This window comes from Tursiops truncatus, chromosome 20, assembly GCF_011762595.2.
Source record: "Tursiops truncatus isolate mTurTru1 chromosome 20, mTurTru1.mat.Y, whole genome shotgun sequence".
In the NCBI taxonomy this organism is placed as follows: domain Eukaryota; kingdom Metazoa; phylum Chordata; class Mammalia; order Artiodactyla; family Delphinidae; genus Tursiops; species Tursiops truncatus.
In genome coordinates, this window is record NC_047053.1 from 50653280 (window position 1) to 50673085 (window position 19806).

General features: G+C 43.9%; 1 protein-coding gene across 11 annotated transcripts in view; it reads left to right on the plus strand.

Annotated features, from left to right (window-relative positions):
- The window catches only part of PRPSAP1 (phosphoribosyl pyrophosphate synthetase associated protein 1), a 51995-nt gene that overhangs the window by 28044 nt on the left and 4145 nt on the right, over positions 1-19806 (plus strand). For all 11 annotated transcript variants that reach the window (XM_073797861.1, XM_073797853.1, XM_073797859.1 and 8 more), the window contains 4 exons: positions 11178-11350; positions 12908-13023; positions 13491-13546; positions 14263-14408. In XM_073797861.1, coding sequence (XP_073653962.1) covers positions 11178-11350; positions 12908-13023; positions 13491-13546; positions 14263-14408 — 491 coding nt within the window. The remainder of the gene's footprint in view (positions 1-11177; positions 11351-12907; positions 13024-13490; positions 13547-14262; positions 14409-19806) is intronic.

The window sequence follows — 19806 nt, forward strand, 5'->3', positions numbered from 1 at the left end:
TCAGTTACACCTGAGTTACGTGAGTGAGGTGATTTTTGGAAAGCCCCTGGGTAAACACAGGATGGGGGCTGGTTGCCAGGGTAACCAACCTTGTGATTAGAGGGTTGGTACTTTCAGCCCAGCCCCCCTGACCTCTGGGGAGGGGAGAGGGGCTGGAAGTTGAATCAGTCGCCAGTGGCCAATGATTTGATCAGTTGTGCCTGTATAATGAAGCCTCCATAAAAAACAGAAAGGACTGGGTTCGGAGAGCTTCTGGGTTGGTGAAGACGTGGAGGTGCTAGGGGGTGGTACACCCAGAAAGGGCGTGGAAGCTCTGCACCCCTTGCCCTATACCTCGCCCTGTGCACCTCCCCCATCTGGCTGTTCCTGAGTTACATCCTTGATAGTAACCTGGTAATCTAGTGAGAAAACTGTTTTTCTGAGTTTTATTTATTGGCTATGCCACGAGGTATGCGGGATCTTAGTTCCCCAACTGGGGATAGAACCTGTGCCCTCTGCGGTGGAAGCACGGAGTCTTAACCACTGGACTGCCAGGGAAGTCCTTGAGGTTTTTTTTGCCTTTTTCTTTTTTTTTTTTTTTTTTTACTTTGCTCTAGCAAATTAATCGGAGCTGAGGAGTGGGTCATGGGAACCTCTGATTTATAGCGGGTTGGTCAGAAGCACAGGTGACAGCCGGGGCTTGCCCATGTCTGAAGTGAGGAAGGGGGCAGTCTTACTGGGCCCTTAACCTGTGGGATCTGATGCTTTGTCCAGGCAGAGAGTGTCAGCATTGAGTTGAATTGTAGGATGCCCGGCTGGTGTCCTGAGATTCCGAGAATTACGTGTGGGAAAATCCCCACACATTTGGTGACCAGAAGTATTCAGTGTTGTACAGAGAAGGGAAAAACTGTTTTTCCTTACAGCCCCCTGTGAAGGGATTGAGGAAACTGGGTCTGAAGGAAACTGAGGACCACGGGGTCACCGAGTGAGTAATCTGAACCCAGATATAACAGAGTTCCCTGTACACTGGTAACTGGTAGATACTAAGTATTTTAATACTTTTTTCTGATCATGAAGAATAATGTTCATCTCTGCAAACACAGGCAGTATAGAAATGTGTATCGGAAAATAAAAATTCCCCAGCCCTCTGAGATAACTAAATACCTGTTTGTTCCTCTTTATTTGATAATGTGCATACGAATTTAGGTTCCATAATTCGGGTGATCCTCAAAACCAAAATAAAAGTAATTTTAATTTATCTGCATGGTTCAGGTTTCAAAAGGGTGTATGATGAGTCCTGCCTCTGCCATCAGCCACCCTGCTTCCCTCCCCGGATACGGCAAGTGCTATCAGGTTCTTAAGCTTTCTTTTCAGAGACTCTGTGTGCCCAAGCAGTTGCTTATATGTTTTTCTTAATTTTTACATAGAAGGAGTCTAATAGGGAATTCCCTGGCGGCCCAGTGATTAGGACTCCGTGCCTCCACTGCAGGGTTCTGTCCCCGGTCAGGGAACTGAGATCCCACAGGCCTAGTGGTGCTGCCAAAAAAAAAAAAAAAAAAAAAAGGAACCTAGAAAAATGGTACAGATGAACCGGTTTGCAGGGCAGAAACTGAGACACAGACGTAGAGAACAAACGTATGGACACCAAGGGGGGAAAGTGGCGGGCAGGGGTGTGGGTGGGATGACTTGGGAGATTGGGATTGACACGTATACACTAATATGTATAAAATGGATACCTAATAAGAACGTACTGTATAAAAAAAATAAAATTCAAAAATTCAAAAAAAAAATAAAAGAAAGCATGTAAGATACTCTAAATTGGTAAGTTAGCAATGATTCTAATATCTACCTAAAGTTTACTCAGAAATGATTCCTCTTCCCAGAAGAAAAAGACAGTTAGAAAATAACCATACTTGTACACATCAATTATGTTAACATTTTTTAAATATGAAGTTTATAGATTTGACTACATTATAATCACTGAAAAAATACAATTATTTTTAAATATTTCACTGAGTCAAAAATTTTTCCTACACTGAGGTCTTCTTTGCCTAGATGTACTTAATCCTGAAATGCTTCATCCACTTGTAAATATTTTCTTTTAGATCAGTCAATACACTTAACATGCAGTAAAAAAAAAAAAAAAAAGAACTAATACACTTTGCTGAACTTTTAAAAATAAAGCATTGTACTGTATCAATACAGAAGGAGTTACCTTATCTTTAAAAGATTCTAATTTTGAAACAATCACAAACTTCCAGAAAATAAGCCTGTGCTGTGCGGCCACTTTAGACAGAGTTGCCAGCCTGGTGCCTCCCCACCGCAAACACTTCAGCGTGTAGTTCCTACAAACAAGGGCTTTCTCTTATACAGCCACAGTGCCACCATCAGAATCAGGATACTGAGACCTCTGTGTTGTCACCACCTAAGCCTCAGACCCCATCCCCGTGTCATCTGCTGTCCCCCAGGCCTCTTCCGGGCACAAGGAGCCAGTCGAGGCTCAGGTAGCACTTAGTTGTCTGTGTCGTGTCTTCTGGACAGTCTGGAACCATCCCTCGGTCTTTCCTTGACTTTCAAAACTCTGTCACTTTTGAAGACGACACTTTGGCCAGTTTATTTTGTCGAATGGCCCTCAGTTTAGGTTTGCCGTATTTCGTTATGGTGGGATTCAGTGGAGCTGTGTTCCCATCTTGTCTTCTGTGGCGTCATACCGTGTTCTGTGGACACACCGAAGCTGGTTCAGCCTGTCGCATATGCTGCGTCTCTAGTCTTGCGCTTGCCAACTGCAGAACATCCTGTATGTGCGTCACATTGCCCGTGTTTGGGGTGTGTCTGTACGATGATTCTGAGAAACGCGATTGCTGGGTGTGAGGATCCATGCATTTTGTAGTATTGATAGATGTGGCCGCGTTGATACACACTTGAAATCTTTGTGGCATCGATAGATAATTGCATATTGCCCTCCATGGAGGATCTACTAATTTATGTTTCCTCCAGCAATTTTGGTTTTGTACTGTTTGTCCCCTGGTGACGGGAATCTTTTCGCCCCATGCTCTTGTTTGACACTGCACCTCAGGAATGAGGGGAAAGCCTGTGGGGCTTGCGTAGCCCTAGAACGTGTAGTCAGAGAGCTTTGACACTCCCTTTGGCTGCTGCCTGGCCTTCTGTGCTTATCCCGGTTTTTGTTGGTGGTGAATAGTAAGGTTGCATTGTCACCACTTTTTTTTTTTTTTACCTCTGAATTCTTAAGTTCCTTAGGGTATAGGACAGAGCTGCAGGTGACCCTAGATCCTTGGCCTGGCTTCCTTAGACTACTGAGAGCCTTTTACTAGTTTACTGAGGGAGAGAGAACAGAACCTCGACCTTTGTAGCCATAGACGGGCCACCTTTGTCACTCATCCTCCAGGAAATACGGGGGTCTGAGTCCAGAGGCAGTGGTGGTCAGTGAAGTCTCTTTACTCTACCCTAACTGAATTTATGGCAGCAAAAGAAGGTGTGTCCTGTCAGGAATTGTTTATCTTTAAGGAATCTTCGCCTTAATTCCCAGGTCTGCACCTCAGCCTGGAATTTGAGCTCTGACTTTGAACTCATCTCTAGGACAAGAGTTAAGTTGGTCGTGGTCAGTTGTGTGCTAGCCTGTGAGCAGCTGTGCTCTTGGTAGCTCTATTCTGTTCCGTGTAATCAGGGATCATCCCTGAGTTGGGGGAGGAACTAAGAGGTTATGACCTTGTCACGTCAGGGACCCCATTGTGTCAGATAGTCCTGGATGCCGTTAGTGACCGAGGACTTGATGAGCTGCCTTCCTGCTGTGTGTAGACAGCTGACGGCCGGCTGTTGGAGAGCCAGGGCGTTGACCAGTCTTCATTTTCATGATGAGCTGGGATGGTCGAGGCTTTGATGCCTTTGTGAAAGTATGATCTTTTCCAATCAATTTCTTAATCATAGGATTGACTTAGCAAGACCGAATTAAAATTTTTTTTTTATATTGGAGGGTAGTTGATTTACAATGTTGTGTTAGTTTTTGCTGTATAGCAAAGTGAGTCCGTTTTACATACACATATATCCACTTTTTTTTAGATTCTATTCCCATATAGGTCATCATAGAGTATTGAGTAGGTCCCTGTGCTATTCAGTAGGTTATTAATTATCTGTTCTATACGTAGTAGTGTGTATATGTCAAGGACCAAGTGTTTTTATAGTACATCTCTGAGGCTATCGAGTATTCTAATTCCTTTACTTTCATTATGAATTCAGGAAGTAGGGGAGAGATATAATAATAATAGTAATAGCAGACTTTGCCGTGGCTGGTGTGTGAAGTTGGTGACGTGTGTGAGGCTGAAGGGCTTCAGGTGGATCAGCCCCTCCACCAGTCATCACCCTCGGAGGCAGGTGTCATCATCACCCCCTTTTATGTCCTCTAACCACAGATTTCCACACTGGGGTATCCTTGTGCACTTGTTAATGCATGTGGGGTAGAGGGACAGCTATATCCATAATTTCCTTTTTGTTACAATACATCTCCCTCCCTACTTTTAGTTCAGGCCTCTTTAACACGTCATAAACAGTATCAGTTCACAGTCTATTGGCACGGCAAAATAACGCTCGCTATTTTTTTTTTTTTTTTTTTTAACACTCACTATTAACAGCCCTGTCTTGGGATCTTGAGACAGCTTGTGGTTAGACTTCTTTGTGACAAGAAGTTGTGCTCTATCTAATTCTTGGTTTCCATATCTCATGGTAACCAAGAATGCAGTAGAAATATTTAGTACATGCAGTTTAGAGTCATCCTGGGGCAGTAATACATACGGAACTTTACACTGTGCAGGTGTTTTCCAGGGAAAGGACAAATTAACATGGAAAAATGAGTTGGTTAATGGCTAATTGGGAAACGTTTGTAGTTTTTTTTTTCCCACTTGTGCTTAGGATACTCGAAAATTTGAACAAAGGAAGAGGTAGGGAGCAGTCCGTGGAGCTGCAGCAGAGAAAGTGAATCTTCTAGAATAACCTTGACAGCCATTTTACACACTTACCGTATGGAAAGGTTTCCTTTTGAAGGAGCAGCACAGATATACATGGTGCTTTTGGAAACCAGAACCCTGTCCTGAAGATGGTGCAATTCCCTTGTGTGTACTTGTTTTGAGATTATTGAGAAACCATAATTGTCTTCCTTGTGAAACCTCAGATTGGGACTTGAACCCACGTGCCGGGACTCGAACCCGGCCCAAACCCATGGTCTTCCAACTGAGATCACACACCTGGTTTCAGGACTTAATGAAGTTCAGGTTCTTTTTTTAAAATAAATATTGATTGATTGATTGATATTGCTGTGTTGGGTCTTTGTTTCTGTGCAAGGGCTTTCTCTAGTTGCTGCAAGTGGGGGCCACTCTTCATCGCGGTGCACGGGCCTCTCATTATCGCGGCCTCTCTTGTTGCGGAGCACAGGCTCCAGACGCGCAGGCTCAGTAATTGTGGCTCACGGGCCCAGTTGCTCCGCAGCATGTGGGATCTTCCCAGACCAAGGCTTGAACCCGTGTCCCCTGCACTGGCAGGCAGGCTCTCAACCACTGCGCCACCAGGGAAGCCCCCGAAGTTCAGGTTCTTGATGTCTCATCACAGAAAGAATTCAGTGAGAGACAAAGTGATAGGTAAGAAGTGGATTTATTTAGAGAGAACCACACTCCGTAGACAAGAGTGTGGGCCATCTCAGAAGGTGAGAAAGGCACCAGGGTGTGGGGTTGTCGGTTTTTATAGGGGTGGGTCATTTCATAGGCTAATGAGTGGGAGGAGTATTCCAGCTATTTCAGGAAGGGGCGGGGATTTCCAGGAAGTGGGCCACCGCCCACTTTTTGATCCTTATGGTGCGTCTTGGAACTGTCCTGGCGCCTGTGGGTGTGTCATTTAGCTTGCTGATGTGTTACAGTGAGCGTATACTGAGGCTCAAGGTCTAGTGGAAGTTGACTTGTCCGCCATCTTGGACCCATTTTGTTCTAATCAGTTTCTGTCATATCCTCAGGCTATGTCATGCTTTTAACGGTTGTGCCCTGCCCCCTTCCCTTCTGTTTCACCTGTGGTTCAGTTTGGTGGTATCAAAGCAAAAACATCCTCACCTTGTGGTTCCTGTATCTCTTAGGATGATGGGGATTGGAGAGGAAAAATTTGGAGAAAGGACAAAGAGAAGTCTGTGTGTATGTATCCCATAAAAAGGTTATTGGAAAAAAAAAAAAAGGGTTATTGGGTTTGTCACAATAAACTATTTTATTGCCGACTACAGAATATTTTAGTGACAACTAAATTTTGTTAATTTAGCGGGGAATTTAGTTTTTTAGTACTCTCTGCTATAATTGGTTGTATAGATTGTCAGTTGAAGCGGAACACACAACCTAAAAGTTGCAGGTTAAGTTTTATTTGGGGACCTTACTGAGGACTGTAGCCCGGAGCCAGCCCCTCAGATGGCTCTGAGAAACTGCTCCAAAGAGGTAAGGGAGGAGCCAGGATGTATATGAGGTTTTTGCTGGAAAAAAACCATGTAGCGGAACATCACAAGATTACTGCTGCTCACAAAAGAACAGACATCTCAAGTTAATGATTTGAGTGCTTCTCTGTACTTGGGAAGATGCAGGGATCTGGGGTCACTGAAATGACTCCTTAGATATGCATCTTTCTATCTAGGGCAGGTATCCCAAGCCCACAGTGCTGCTTATTTTCCTCCATCCTGAGTTCCCCTCGGGGCTTGCCTTCAGTGGGCGACTGCAGTGGCAAGTGGCTTGATCCTGGTGGAACTGGGATGGCAGGCAGCATCCTTTGTTTACTGGAATGGCAGGGAACATCCCTGTGCACAATGGGAAGGAATGTATCTTACAGATTTTTCTATTGAGGAGGAGAGGATGTTACCTGAAGTAATAAGGCTGATCTTAGACAAACAGAACAAAGCTTAGACGTTGAAATGAGTTCGGTCGCCTTTAGAGCCGATGTCCTGAGATACAATATAGACCTTTATCTGGTGCTGCCGTTGTTCAGAATTTCTTTGGAATTCACCTTCTGGATGTATCTCAGGAAGGGCCGGATGCAAGCGATGTGTAGGGCAAGGTATGCAGGAAGGGACACGGAGCTTTCGCGCCACTCTCCCCAGTCTCTACACGGTCTCCAACCTGGAAGCTCTCTGAACCCCCTCCGTTTGGCTTTTTACTGAGGCTTCATCACATAGGTATGATTGATGATATCGTTAGCCTTAGGCGATTGTTTCAACCTCCAGAGGTCGTGGGGATGGGACTGAAAGTCCAACCCCTCTAATCCCGTGGTTTGTCCCCTGGCAACCAGTCCCCTCCTTTAGGTGCAGTCCAGAAGTCACCTCCTTAACGTAACTAAAGACAACTTCATTCCTCTCGAGGCTTAGGAAATTCCAAAGGTTTTAGAAGGGATCTTGGTGCCCGAAATGGGAACCAAATACATATTTCTTATTAGAAATCACAATATCACAGGGTGGTACTCAAGGAGTTTCGAAACGTACTGAGCGTTGGAACTAAGTATAATAGATATGAAGCTCACAAAGTGTTTTTTGAAGGACAATTTCATGTTTTATGTTACAGGTTCTGGTATGGTGATGTAACATAAGAAGAGGCATTAAAAGAACATTACAGCTGATTTGCTGCAGGGAATTCATTGTTGGAGGTGGGGACGGGGCAAATGACCTGTTCTCAGTACTTGCATCTGTGGTGTTGGTCTGTCTTTGCAATTTTAATTGATACGTATAGACCATGTCTGTTTCGTTAACTCTCGTTTTCGTCTATCGAAAATGAGAGAGCAGTCAGGGCTGAGTTTAATATAAGATGTGATAGTCTTAGGCCAGAGAAAAATAGTTGGTAAACAGTTAAGATTGTCCTACTTAGATACAAAGACTGCAGGCACTAGCCAGGATGTACTTGGAACAGTCTTAGGGAACAGATAAACAAAGCAGAGGCTGCCAGCCAATTTCTCTTCGCCCTGCTGGCCCGCAGAGTAACTGCTTGGTATCCAGTTTGTCCAGTGTCCCTCAGTGAATGGGTAAAGCCGTTGTGACAAAGGCCCTTTTGTTGCCGTCCTGACCAATAAGGGGTGGGGCGGGGAGGCTTTCCTTAGCCTAGAGAATGTTGACTCCCTTGGCACAGGGCATTAGGAAGAGGAAAAAGTAAAAAATAAAAACCTCAGGAGAGAAATTAGTCATTAGCGGAAAGAAAGTTACTCTGAAATCAAGGCTCCTCCAAAACTGGTCCTCTTGTTACATTCATGTCTTACCATCTGGCCTTCCCTTGTGTGCTCTCCAAACCTCGTGTTGTGTGGTTGTCTTATAAATGCTATCACAGAGCCAGCTGGAAACCCATGACCCAGATAGATCCTCTTCCAGGATCTGTTTAATTAACTTCCACAGTTATTGTTGGCATTGGGATCTGGTGTGAGGAACCACCAGGTCCGGTGGGGCTTTTATAATGCCACGCATCGCATCACACAAGTGGAAGGTTAAGAAAGCTCTAGTTTTATTTCTAACGTTGACGAGCAGTCTGTATATGGAGGAGGCTTTCGCTACGGTGTATGTGATGCCTGTGGTTTAGATGCGGACTCCTGAGTTACCTGTATTCTGTCCTCTGAGTACTGTGCAGGCTTCCAGCTCAGCCACCAGAGCCCACAAGGCATCAATGTCGATGATCCGTTGTGGGAAGGGAGGCTCTCCCCTCTGGAACGAAGGATAAGTGTTTGGGAAGGGGAACATTCTTAGGTGAGTTAGCTGTGCTCCTTGGGACAGATGATTACAAGGGTGATCCCGGGGGCGTCTCTGGCCTTCCCCCAAAATGAGGTCAGCCTTGCTTACCCTGTTATCTCCCCACCTGACACACCTAACACAGTGCCTGGTGCAAGGTGCTCAATAAATATTTGTTGAACTGATGACCCAGGATGAAAACTGTTGAAAAGTGCTGAAAATCGACCAAATATTATGAATGCCTAAGTACCTTGGAGGTGTTTGATAAGTGGCTTTTTTTAAAATTTATTTTATTTATTTTTATTTTGGGCTGTGTTGGGTTTTCGTCGCTGCGTGCGCACTTTCTCTAGATACAGGAAGCAGGGGCTGCTCTTCGTTGTGGTGCGCGGACTTCTCGTTGCAGTGGCTTCTCTTGTTGCAGAGCACGGGCTCTAGGCTCGCGGACTCAGTAGCTGTGGCTCGCGGGCTCTAGAGCACAGGCTCAGTAGTTGTGGCGCACGGGGGCTGTTGTGGGCTTAGTTGCTCCGCGGCATGTGGGATCTTCCCGGACCAGGGCTCGAACCCGTGTCCCCTGCGATGGCAGGCGGATTCTTAACCACTTCACCACCAGGGAAGCCCTTGATAAGTGTTTTCTCCTGATTATACCAAAAGGTCGTGTGTCCTCTGACCTTTTGATGGCAGACTTGGGACATTATTAATTTGAGAGCACGAGGGAGAAGAATGTACCACTTTATTTCAGAGGAAGGAAATGGCAGCTGGAAAGTAACATCACCTGTCAGCAATGCAAAAGGCATGTCTAGGTTGACAACTGCACCTTGAAGTTGAGCCCAGAATCAACTCTGCCTACCCTGTGGGAGAAACAAACATAGAAACTTAGGACAGAATCTTGAAATAGTTGTGAAAAATCCAAACTACAAAGGAGAGGTTGGAAGTTCCACCAGTTGAACGTGGGTGTGGAAAACATTGTCAGAGTGAAAGGATGTCCTTTGCATCGCTCACTCCAGGGGTACAGGTGTAAACATAAACTGGAAGAGACTGGGGGAAAATGGCCTGACTGTCCTTCAAGCTAAAAAGCATTTCGTGATGAGTATTTCATTCCACCACTTATTCAACAAGCATTTATTAAGTCTCTGCTATGTTGATGGCAGGCTTTCCATTTTGCTGCAGATCAGATAATTCAGAAACTGTATAATCTGAAGAGCCTACTCCTCACTTGGGTGGGAACTAGGACGTGGGAAATGATCTTCTTTATCTGGTGAAGGCAAGGGAGATACACTCCTGATGCAAAAGAGAGGCTATTTGAAGACACTTGGATAATCCAAAGAGGAGTATGAGGAGGCTAGAGAGAGAGGGTAGAGCTTTGGAAGGTCATCCGGAAGGATTTCAAGGCCCTTAACTTTAAGGGCAGAGGCCACCTTATGCTTTTTTTTTTTTTCCAGTAAATTTATTTATTTTATTTTTGGCTGTGTTGGGTCTTCATTGCTGCGCGCGGGCTTTCTCTAGTTGCGGTGAGTGGGGGCTACTCTTCATTGCAGTGCATGGGCTTCTCATTGCAGTGGCTTCTCTCTTGCAGAGCACGGGATCTAGGCGCACGGGCTTCAGTAGTTGTGGCACTCAGGCTCCATAGTTGTGGCTTGCGGGCTCTAGAGCACAGGCTCAGTAGTTGTGGTGCACAGGCTTAGTTGCTCCACGGCATGTGGGATCTTCGCGGACCAGGGCTCGAACCCGTGTCCCCTGCATAGGCAGGTGGATTCTTAACCACTGCACCACCAGGGAAGTCCCCACTTTTTGCTGGATCAACCTTGGCAAAGGGTTAGCAGTCAGCATTCGTTAAAATTTGGAAATAGCCTTTCCTTTGAATACCTTTCAGATTCATATTTTCTTGTCTATCTGGGTAATCTTTGTTAGGAATCTATGTATCTCAAGGAAAGAAGGGATGGGGGAGATATTTGGAAATTAAGTTCCAAAATCTCCCCACCCCTCACCCTTTTCCCTACTCCCAAAAGAAAAAAAAGAGACCAAATTCTTTATGGTTACGGCAGCTAAATACAAGGGCAGGTGGGTTTCCCTTGGTGTTCCCAGGAAAACGAGGTGCTAGCACTCTGGCCCGAGTTCAGATCCCAGGGATGGTGCCAGCAGGTGTGGGTTCACTCTGGTCGTCAGCAGTCACTGCCTGCTTCACCTGCCACTCCGGTGACCGTGTCACTGACAGTAGAAGATCCAGGCACAGGTGAAAGTGGATAACCCTGTGTGAACTTAAGTAACCTCTCATGCAAACCGGGACTCAGACGGCTATAAAGAGGAGTCAGTGAGCTTTCTCCTCTCTTCAGGAAGTGCCGTCGTAAGCTAGCGTGAGGATCCACGTCACGTCATTCTTGGCAGCCCCGGTCAGATTGCTGAGGTTGAGATCTTTGCCAGGGGTTAATAAATGAGATTAATCCCAAAGTGCAAACCTCATGTGTTTCAGAGACGTGAATACAGCCGTGATGGAGTTACTGATCATGGCTTATGCACTGAAGACCGCGTGTGCCAGGAATATTATCGGCGTCATCCCCTACTTCCCCTACAGCAAGCAGAGCAAGATGCGGAAGAGGGGCTCCATCGTATGCAAGCTCCTGGCGTCCATGCTAGCGAAAGCCGGTGAGTGTGGCCAGCGCCCCGGGACCCCGCGCCGGTGCTTGGGACCGTCCCCCGTGCCAGATTAGTCCATACCGCAGGTAGCTGGTTGGGGACCTGTTTCCTCTAAGTGTTGCTTCCTTTTGCATAGTTCTGCTTAGGGCTGTGTGAGCTTAGGTGTCATTTCTTTTTCTGTTCTCTTTGTCCTCCTTCAGAGTGACCTTGTCTGCTTCAGGGCTTACTTCTCTCATCTTGGACTTTTTCCTCATTCCACCTTCTTTTCCATTTCATCTTATCATCATCGAAACTTCAGATGGCGATCTTGGCATTCGGATGTGATCTTTTGAGTTTCAGGTCTAGATTTATTTAAACCTTAGCTAAATTCTGTTGATGTACATAATAGTAAAACTGGATTTTTCCTTTACTACTTCTTCAGCTTATATACTCCTTTTTTCCCCCCTCCCCGATTGTCTTTGTAGCAGATCATTTTCATTGTGTGTTTGTGTAGTGGTGACGTACTTTATGGCCTCCAAATCAAATGTAATAGCCCTTTACAATTAATGGGATTGTATTTGCCGCATGTTTATTTAAAAACTCAAATATATATCTGAGTCCTGAGAAACACATTTGAATTCCATTCTCTATAAAAATGTGTAATGTTTTTGGAAAGAACAAGTAATTCTGCTTCTTCGCTCTGGAAAATTTTCAGTGACCTTGGCCATTTGCCATGTACTTATATGTGTACCTTTTTTTTGCTTAGCACTGTTGATTATAAGAGTGTGTTTTCATTGTTTTTCTGTACTTGACCCATTCTCTTCGGACATATACACGTTTCCAAACTCTTATCATTGTGTCTGTGGATTTCTTTCCTTCTAGTATATATATTACTTCGCTTTTGCTTTCCTATTCCTTCTGCCGTAATCCACAGTCCTTTAACATTTCTTCCTAGATTCTTTAACCAAGGCCTATTTTTTACATCTATTTTTGCTCCAGTATTTAATTCCATGTTTTTATATATATATATATATATATTTTTTTTTTTTTTTTTTTTTTTTTGCGGTACGCGGGCCTCTCACTGTTGTGGCCTCTCCCGTTGCGGAGCACAGTCTCCGGACGCGCAGGCTCAGCGGCCATGGCTCACGGGCCCAGCCGCTCCGCGGCATGTGGGATCCTCCCGGACCGGGGCACAAACCCGCGTCCCCTGCCTCGGCAGGTGGACTCTCAACCACTGCGCCACCAGAGAAGCCCCATGTTTATATTTTTGCTTCTACCTGATTTTTCTTTTCCCAGTGTTCAGGCCTAAGCTGATGATTATAGTAGAGGGAGAGCACTATTTTTTAGTTTTAGTGTTTTAATCCATGTGGAAGGTTATAGGTTCCTTTACTTTAGGCTTAACATTGTCTTTAGTTCATTAAGTTTTGTTAAGATTGCAAATAAGGTCTATAACAAACATGCTTGTTCCCAGTACCCCCCTGCCTTCAGTCTTCCGTTAGGAAAGAGGCATTGGGCTTCTAGTTTGTGTCCACTGTAGCCGTTAACTTGTAGGGGTGAACTTTGTAATTTTTTGTTTTAAAATTTCAGGTTTAACTCACATTATCACTATGGATCTTCATCAAAAGGAAATACAAGGCTTTTTCAGCTTTCCTGTGGACAACCTTAGAGCCTCACCTTTCCTGCTTCAGTATATCCAGGAAGAAGTGAGGAGCATCAATAAATACCCCATTGTCCTCAAAGGAGACCCTATGTAGTTCTTCTCTGGTACCAGATTTCAGTATTGAAAGGCACATCCAATGATCAAATGATCTCTCCCTTAAGTCTTAATGCCTGAGGCAGTCAGATAAGGTCAGCATTTAGGCACAGAGGATAGTATTTTTTAAAGAAATTAAAAATGGATTTCCTTCTAAGTATTTTTAGCAATTTGCTTATATTTCCTAAAATGAAGGTTTGGGGAATTCATTATTTTTTATCTTCTTCATGTAGCAGACTTTGGCAATGATGCTAATGGATAAGGGTTAAAAAATGTTAAAATGAGTGAATGAAATTCTAGCTTGTTTGTTTGCTAGTGTGGGTCATTGTTATAGGAGGAAAAAAATGTATTGCCAGCACCCAGGTGTTATTTTTTTGATACCTTTTCAGTATTTTCTTATTTTTCCTCCAAATCTAGATTCCAAATTATAGGAATGCAGTCATCGTAGCTAAGTCTCCTGATGCTGCAAAAAGGTAAATAAGCCAAACATTTATGCACATCCCTTTTGGGTGTTTCAGAATCCGAGGTCTGTCTTAATACGGCTTGTGAAAACTCATCAGCTCCAGCTTTCCTTCAAATCGTTGTCATACCCCAAACCACAGCTTTACCTCTAGTTTCCAAACAACACGAGCATTTCTCGGAGTTACTCATTTTTCCCCTGGGAGAAAATGAAGTTCTTCCTTCAAGTTCTCAGGAAAAGGAAAACAGGAAGACTGTGGGCGCCTTTGAGACAGTGGTTTTTGAGACCTTTTTGAACAGAGTTCTTCTGAAGATGAGGGACTTCCATGGCAGTCCAGTGGTTAAGACACCACGCTTCCACTGCAGGGGGCACGGGTTCGATTCCTGGTTGGGGAACTAAGATCCAGCATGCCTTGAGGCGCAGCCAAAAAATAGGGGAAAAAACCAAAACAAACCAAAAAAGCCCTGAAGATGAGCGTGAGACTGTTGGACAAAGGGTGGAACCAAAATGATCTAGAATCAGATACCAGCCCACATCCCATCTCGAGTGCCTCTTGAGGCATTTACATTCCGGCCTGGGCCGCACTTCCTGATTTGTAGAAGTAATTCCTTTGCATATCCATAAAAGGTTAAGTGATATTTTCATTCTGTGGTTAACAAAGTGATGAAAAAGCAGCGCTTGGGTTTTCCTTCCCATGAACCTCACCCTTTCCCGTTATCTTCCTCTTAGGGCCCAGTCGTACGCAGAGAGGCTGCGTCTGGGTTTAGCTGTGATCCACGGGGAGGCTCAGTGTGCAGAGCTGGACATGGATGACGGCCGTCATTCTCCCCCGATGGTTAAGAACGCGACTGTCCACCCTGGGCTGGAATTGCCATGTAAGATCGGCTCTGTGGTTTGATTCTATTTGTAAATGGAAGAAAGTTTCGAATAGTATGAATGCCTAGGAGTTAATACCTATGTAGATGCTGTTGTGGTATTTTTAAATAACCGAATGGTATTATGTTGATTTTGCCTTTTTTTTTTTAATTTTTTATTTTTTTATTTTTTGGCTGTGTTGGGTCTTCGTTTCTGGGCAAGGGCCTTCTGTAGTTGCGGTGAGCGGGGGCCACTCTTCATCGCGGTGCGCAGGCCTCTCACTGTCGCGGCCTCTCTTGTTGCGGAGCACAGGCTCCAGACGCGCAGGCTCAGTAGTTGTGGCTCACGGGCCCAGTTGCTCCGTGGCATGTGGGATCTTCCCAGACCAGGGCTCGAACCCGTGTCCCCTGCATTGGCAGGCAGATTCTCAACCACTGCGCCACCAGGGAAGCCCTGATTTTGCCTTTTGTCAAAGATTTTGTTACATGCTTTTGTAGACTAGGTAAGGACAATTGAGCATATCTGGGCAGCACTTGGCGTTCAGAGAGTGAAACAATTTTAGCTTTAGTAAAAAAGATATATGTGTAGTGGTGTGAAATCTTAAGCTTTTTTATTTTGGTAAGATGGATGATAGCAACCATTGATCACATATCAGGCTTTGGTGATCAGGTAACTTTAGCACTTAATTTAGTGATGTAGCCCTTTGACCTGATACTGGACTAATTTATTTTTAATCCAACAGTGGAAGCTATTTACTTCGGTGGACTTTTGAGTGACAATAACAAGCATTCTATGCTGGAAGATATATCATGGTTTTTAGAGGAAGGAGAGTATTTCTTTTTAAAATCTGTATCTATTTGCCATGCCTCAGAAAGATACAGACTAATACGTTGGGGAAACATTAGCATGGTTACACCGCAGACAGGTTATTTCAGACAGGCTCCTGTCTAAGGTATAAACATTACAATTTTTTTTCCCCATTCTGTAAAATTTCCACTGCTCTGTTTTCAACTTTGGAGGTTTTTATTATGAGAAACAAGTAATATACTCTTTAATTTTTAGTGTCACAGCATTTTTTTTTGAGATTTTCATAATTAAAGTTCTTGAATAGGGAATACATTCACATATTTCAAAATTCAAAAAGTATAAAATCCTTTATGGTGAAAAACCTTTCCACCCACCCACCTCCCCCCTCTCCCGCAGCTACTCTGATCTCCAATGTGGTTGGTTTCTTGTGTATCCATTTAGAGCTTTTATGCAAATACAAGCAAATTCCCTCATTTTCACGCAAACAGTTAGTTGTATGTTATACATCGTTCTGCCCCTTGCTTTTTTCATTCAATAGCTCCTTCTCAGTCCATACAGATTTCTGTCTTTACAGTTTCATAGTATACTGTTTATGGATATGCCATAATTTATTTAACGAGTCACCTGTTGATGCACTTATTTTTCTCCCAACCTTTGGGTATAAAAAACAAGGCTCCAACAGTAATAAACGTCTGTTGGGAATTCCCTGGCGGTCCAGTGGTTAGGACTCGGTGCTCTCACTTCTGTGGACCCAGGTCTGATCCCTGGTTGGGGAACTAAGCTCCCACAAGCCAAAAATAAAACAAATAATAATAATAAATTTTAAAATAAAATAAAATAAACATCTGTTGAGTCCCTATTATGTGCCAAGAGCTGTTCTAAGCCCTTTAGTAGATCTTCGAATTTGGTCCTTACACAATAGTACGCATAGGTGCTCTTGTGATCCCTCATTTTGCCAGTGAGGAAACCGAGACACACGGCCGGGGCTGGTGGCGCCAGGGTTTGGAATGTAGCTGCTGACTCCAGAATCCACACGACTTTGTTTTTTTAGCTTTTTATTTTGAACTAACTGCAGACTTAGAGAAAAGGTGAAAGAATAATACCAAATTCCTCTCTACTCTTCACTCAGAGCCCCCAAATTGAACATTTATATGCCTTTTTTTTTTTTCTGAACGATTGAGGGTGAGTTGCAGACATAATGCCCCCTTTATTACTAAATACTTGTGTATATTTCCTAAAAACAGACTGTCTAATATAACCACGTATGATTATCAGACTCAGGAAAATAACGTTGTTACGACACTGCTATCTAATCTGCAGACCTTATCCACATTTTACCGGCTGTCCCACCAATGTCCTTCAGAGGAAAAGAAAGCAGTTTTTTGGGGCCCAGGACCCAGTGTAAGATCACACGTTGCACCAGTTGTCATTTCTCTTTGGTCTCAGTTAATCAGGAGTGACTCCTCTGTTCTTTGTCTCCAGTGACCTTGATACTCTGAAGAGTGCAGGCCAGTTATTTGTAGAATATCCTTTCATTGGGGCTTGTTTCTTTCCTCATATTGGGTTGAATCACTTATTACTATGATTTTTGTCAAATGGAGGTTTTTCTAATTCCCCTTCTTCCCTGTCCGTTCAGTCATTTATATCAGTGTGGATTTGTGGAATCTTGTTTTATTCAGCACGTTATAGTCCATTGCTACTACTTGTGTTAACGCTCAAACTGTCTCAGACTTGGCCAAAGAGGACTCCTTCAGGCTGCCTCCCATGTTCTTTGGACGTGTCCCTATCATGTGTTGACTCTTCCTTGTTACTTTCTGGTACAGCTAGATGTTCCATGTTCATCTCATACTTTCTTAGCCCTGGGATCAACCATTTCTCCATGGAGCCCCAGTTCCTTCAGTGGGAAGTAGTGTTTAGAAACCAAGATTTGGGCTCCAGAGTGGATACGCTCAGTCACTGTACGTCATTGCCTGTGATTAACCTCGACTTACATTCTTTCATAAGTGACCGAATGTATTTACGGGATAAAGACCAAGAAATCAGATTATTGGGTCAGAAGTTAAGTTGACAGATATTGCCAAATTGCCACAGTATTTTATATGGTGAGATTCTCTTCTGAGAATGTTGCCTTATTACTTATTGTAACAGTGTTGTCATTCCTTGTTAGATGGTTGGTATGTTTACAACTTTTATAATCGCCATAGGATTTTCTTTTTCTTTAATTTTTTTTTACTTTTTTTGGTTGAGGCATTCGGGATGCCAGGGAAGTCTCCATAGGATCATTTTCTATGATCCCCTTTTATAGATTTAGCCAAGGGAATTCTGAAAAAAATGTTATTTCTTGTATGTGTAATTGTATTCCGTACCTTCCAAATTAAATATGCTTTATGTTTATATATCAGTTTTGCTTCTAGTATGTCATCATAATTTATTCAATAGTAATGAAGATGAAGACATTAGAACAAGGACAAAGGAAAGCAGACTCTCGGAGTCTGTGTATTTTTAAGAAAGAAGAACTATGTTATCTTCCTGGAACCCATTTTTAAATTTAATTTTATTTTTTGAAGTATTTTTGATGTGGACCAGTTTTAAAGTCTTTATTGAATTTGTTACAATATTGCTTCTGTTTTCTGTTTTGGTTTTTTGGCCAGGAGGCATGTGGGATCTTAGCTCCCTGACCAGGGGTCAAACCCACAGCCCCCGCATTGGCACGTGAAGTCCTAACCACTGGACCTCCAGGGAAGTCCCTGGAACCCATTGTTTTAGAGCGGTAGTTCTCAAGCGAGGGGGCTTTTGCTCCCGAGAGCATATTTGGCAGTGTCTGGAGACATTTCTTGGTTGTCTCAGCTGGGGGGCATGGGGTGCTACAGGCATCTAGTGAGTAGAGGCCACAGATGCTACTGAACAGTTATCCAGCCCAGAATGTCAATAGTGCCAAGGTTGAGAAGCCCTTTTTTAAAGTAATTTATTAAAAGTGAGGTTGTATAAATGTTTCTCTTTTATAAGATAGAATTGATACCTCCCTGATGGCAAGGAATCTAACGAACTTGAAAGGATTGTGTGTCAGTGGTTCCACTGAACAGTGCTCTGTGTTTGCCACAGTGGTGACACTTAAGAGCTTGGAATGCAAAAATGAGAGGGAGGCACCTGCTCTGCCGTGATATTCCTGGCTTGTTAATTTTACTGGTGAAGGTGTGGCTTTCAGCACTAAAGTGAAAACCGACATCCGCTCCTCTTGAGCATTTGTTAAATGTAGGTTTTGACTTGTTTGCATGTAGATAGCGTTATGAGCTTGGAAGTAATTTCAGTTCTAGTTCTACTGGCGACCTTATTTTATTTCGTATATCTCTTTTTAATGTCAGTCTGTTGATAAAGTTTGACATTCCATTGAATTAGAAATAGACCGAGATCAAAATGGATAAGGAATGAATAATTCCTCTTAGTCCCTTTTCACTCTTTATTTTAGGAGAGGAAGGTTTTTTGATTCTGGCGAAACAGTAAAAGTGTGTGTGTGTGTGTGTGTGTGTGTGTGTGTGTGTGTGTGTGTAATCTAAAGGATGGTTGTAAAAGCAGCACTATTTTACCTGGAAAATGCCAATTATAAATGCAGAAGACAATTTCCTACTTCCTCCATAAGAACATTGGAAATCATTTGCTAAATTGACATTTTTACTGCAGTAAGTCGATGTAGTTTTTTTTTTGTTTTTTTTTTTTGCGGTACGCAGGCCTCTCACTGTTGTGGCCTCTCCCGTTGTGGAGCACAGGCTCCGGACGCGCAGGCTCAGCGGCCATGGCTCACGGGCCCAGCCGCTCTGCGGCATGTGGGATCCTCCCGGACCGGGGCATGAACCCGTGTCCCCTGCATCGGCAGGCGGACTCTCAACCACTGTGCCACCAGGGAGGCCCTGGGGGCATTTTTTTAAGCCTGTGAGGTCCTGTTCTCTTGATGCTATCATGAAGTCTGTCTCGTCTTTTAGTAGCCACCAAATTATGTATCCAGTTTGTGCCAATCCCAAAGGCAGTTATGAGCGGGGACTGACCCTTTTTTTTTAAGCCTTGATCCTTGCCATGCCTGTTTTTCATTTCAAACTGACAAAAGTTTTTTGGGGAGAGGCTTACAGAGAAGTCAACAGGAATACTGTGACATGCATCAAACGAGAGCTGAATTTCTGTTGATGTCTGATGAAGGTTACTGGCTTTCAGTCTTTTTTTTTTTTTTAAATGAGGAGTCATTATTATTATTATTTATTTATTTATTTTTGCCTGTGTTGGGTCTTTGTTGCTACGCGTGGGCTTTCTCTAGTTGCAGTGAGCGGGGGCTACTCTTCGTTGCAGTGCGTAGGCTTCTCATTGCAGTGGCTTCTCTCGTTGCGGAGCATGGGCTCTAGGCGTGTGGGCTTCAGTAGTTGTGACACGTGGGCTCAGTAGTTGTGACTCACGGGCTCTAGAGCACAGGCTCAGTAGTTGTGGCTCACGGGCTTAGTTGCTCCGCGGCATGTGGGATCTTCCCGGACCAGGGCTCGAACCCGTGTCCCCTGCATTGGCAGGTGGATTCTCAACCACTGCGCCACCAGGGAAGCCCAGTCTTTTTTTTTATTTTACAGAGAAAAA